The following is a 3,198-nucleotide window of genomic DNA, read 5'->3' as shown; positions in this document are numbered from 1 at the left end:
TGACGACGAGCGATCAAGGATTTCAACTTAACTGTAATCCAGGCTTTATCAGCCGAGGCTAACTTAATCTTCCTCATTGGAAGATAAATGTCAATCGCAGTGATAAGTAAATCAGTGAAGGCCTCATACTTGTCATGTATTAAGGACTGATCGAACACTGACTGCCAGGATTGTTGAGTGATCCAGGACCCAAACTCACGCATCCTGCTAGGCCTCAAATCACGCCTCCATATTACAGAGTTGGTATTCTTAATCGGTGCACACATAGATGGAACAATGGAGATAGTGTAATGATCGCTTGTACCCAATTTAGGGAGCTGCTTAGGAGAGGTGAACAAATTTGCACGGTTTGTCAGACACCAGTCTAGGATGCCCGAATCCCTGGTTAAAACCTTAATGATCTGGCTGAGGTTCGTTATACATGTAGTTTCATGTAGAGAAAGTCCAGTGCTGGCAGGATTGAAGTCGCCAGTTATAAGTATCAACCCTGCTGGGTGTTGCTGTAAGAAGGACCCAGTGTTCACTTGTAGAGGCTGCAAAAGAGCCCGATTATCATCTGAACCACAGCTGGTGGACTGGTACACCACAGCCACAAGAATCATTGACACGTGACGAGGTAGACGGCGCGGACGCAGTTTTATCCACAATGACTCAATCTCCGGCGTTTCGAAGTCGTAAATACGAGAACAGGGCACCGAGGAGCGGATGTAAATGCAAACTCCGCCGGCGCACGAAGGTCTATCACGTCGAAAGCAAATGAAATCTGACAGATGAATAATAGAGTCAGGATGAGTGTCATTGAGCCAGGTTTCGGTGATGATCACAATATTAGTGTTATTATTATGAACAACAGCTTGCAATTCATCCATCTTGGGAACAATAGATCGAACATTGCTGTAAATTATATTGGGAAGGAAAAGCTGTTGCGATCCCCCAGAATGTGAGAGAGAAGCCGCAAGTGGGAGGCCTGTGGAGAGTGTAGACACAGGTAAGCCATAGTATGTTCTTCGATTTCTTCCAGCCCGTTTTCCACGGCAAGGTTTCCTAATTCCCAGACTGCCCAATTTAGACCAAATATCAGCAGGAAGACGATCTTTCGGACATAACTTCCTTATCGACTTGAGATCAGAACTGGAGTATCTGATTCTGTTTGGAAAGTCCTCACCAAGTAATCCAAGATGGCGTCTCGAAGGTATCGAACCAGCTGCAAGTTAAAGGCCATGATATACCCAGTAGTAGCACGGTGGAAAAACAAAGTACACCAAAGGCAGTATTGGTACATTAGGTAAAATACTGAGCCACATAGCGACAGACGACCCAACATTAACAGCAAAAAAAAGCAAAACAAACACGGAGCACATACATGGACGACCGGCTGCCATAAGCGCCGCTGACCAGCGACAAGAAGATTGACTTTTTGTCGTTTCAAGCACCGAATCTCTGGCTAAAATGTGACCTACTCAAAGGGCTGTGAAAACATGTACACGATTAATAAAACAATTTCGCGGAAAGAGTAACAAAATGGCTGCCAAACCTTGACATTCGAGATCTTGCACTGCTAGGTTCTGTCTTAAATGACCTTTTCATCACTTTTTATTAACTGGTACCCCTCGGCTTCTTAGATTCACAGAAGTTTTATCGACAATTCTATGAGGTCGTGTTAGATATTTAAATGACACAAGGTTATGATGGAACGGTAAACAGCTGAACTCTAAGTCTTCGCTCTTCGAAGCTTTCGCTACGGCATAGAGATTTCGGACACAAAACAACCACAAGGAACAATAGCTTTTATATTATGCCTCCGAATTGTTAGAAGAAATAGCGGGAGGTCAAGAAACCCGTAAGACCAAAAGTTTTTGCTGACAAATTTGAAGGAGAGCTAAAGAAAAAGCTAAGCGTGCGCGTTCTCCGTTATAAGCCTAACTACATCCCTCACAAATCTAGTTGCAGACTTACTGCCGGAATGATTCAGTGGAATTCTCCAATGTCTACACTCTTTCATCAACTTTTCCTAAAAAAATAAGGACTGAGCAAAATTAAGAATCGATGCATGTGCTTGAACAAGCGAGGCTTCGAGATCACCTGAAATCACGCGCACTTGTCATGATTACAAGAACTTGTTTTGTTAATTATTTAACGGTGAATTCTTACCTTGGCGCACAGACGGCCTCGCAGATTCGTCTATTTCGGCCATGCTTCCACCCGCAGGTTCAATTTGGTGAAAAAATTGGATCAAATTTAGATCATTTCGATCAACATCAAAGAGTTTCGGAGCGTTTCCTGTTGTTATCCGGGACCTCAAAAATTGAGCAAATAAACGATTTTGATTGGTTTAAATGACAAAGAGCATTCATTAGCAAGTGAAAATGGACGAAATACAAACATTGCGAAAAAATAAAAACGCTAAATTATCTACCTTTGGCTTCTTCCGAATTGCCATAATAAACTTGATAAATGGTATAATTTCTTGGTATTCGTGTAAAGAAGTTGAGCGTCTTACGATGTAATTGATTAATGTTTCAACAAGAAAACTTTTTGCCTGGGTAATGTACCTGTACGTTCAAATATTAAGAAAAAAATTAACTGGGTATTCATTCCCCTACCCCTCGAAAACAATATTATTTTCGAAACGTGATACCTCTGTTGGCCTCCGACTCAAAAGTGGTAAAAATTTAAATATTTACCGCAACGGGCATTAACGGAAGATGTTTACAATGCCCACTTGAAAAAAACAACCGGAAATGAATAGGTGTGACCGGAACTTCTATATTCCATAAATGTTAAAGTTTAGAAGATTGACAAAACACATAATTTGTTCTCAAGATAAAAGATGTCAGCTTGTTACACGTTACCACGAAATAATCGCCTAAAAACAAATTCAAGGATAACCTCATTTCGTTGCGTTTTTCCTAAGAGATACGGCTACACATTGCGCTTGGAGGGAGGGGCCGTGAAGCATAATCGCCTAATCTTCGCATGCTTTCTTCAGTGGGCCAATGGAATGAAGTTTTCTTCTTTAATTCTTGAATAAAGCTTAACTGCTGAATACCCTACAATTCATTTGCGGGTAATAAAGGCCAAATAACCAATAATGGCGTTAATTTACCTTAATGCAGTGCAACGGATATTTCGATGATAGAGGTTAAAAAGAGAAATTACATGGCCACGCGTGGATACCAATGCTGATATTATCTCTCA

General features: G+C 41.3%; 1 protein-coding gene across 1 annotated transcript in view; it reads right to left on the bottom strand.

Moving 5' to 3' along the window:
• LOC137971504 (uncharacterized) overlaps positions 1 to 2,194 on the bottom strand; it is a 3,692-nt gene extending 1,498 nt beyond the window's left edge. Inside the window, exons 1-2 of the mRNA XM_068818320.1 lie at positions 2,152 to 2,194; positions 1 to 1,204 (exon numbers count right to left, since the gene is read on the bottom strand). The exon at positions 1 to 1,204 is cut by the window's left edge and continues 1,498 nt beyond it. Of these exons, the coding sequence (XP_068674421.1) occupies positions 1 to 1,204; positions 2,152 to 2,194 (1,247 nt within the window). The remainder of the gene's footprint in view (positions 1,205 to 2,151) is intronic.
• Positions 2,195 to 3,198: the final 1,004 nt, after the last annotated feature.

Source organism: Montipora foliosa, chromosome 9 (assembly GCF_036669935.1).
Source record: "Montipora foliosa isolate CH-2021 chromosome 9, ASM3666993v2, whole genome shotgun sequence".
Classification (NCBI taxonomy): Eukaryota; Metazoa; Cnidaria; class Anthozoa; order Scleractinia; family Acroporidae; genus Montipora; species Montipora foliosa.
Note: the sequence above shows the minus strand (reverse complement) of the source record. Positions and strands in the feature narration are given on the sequence as shown.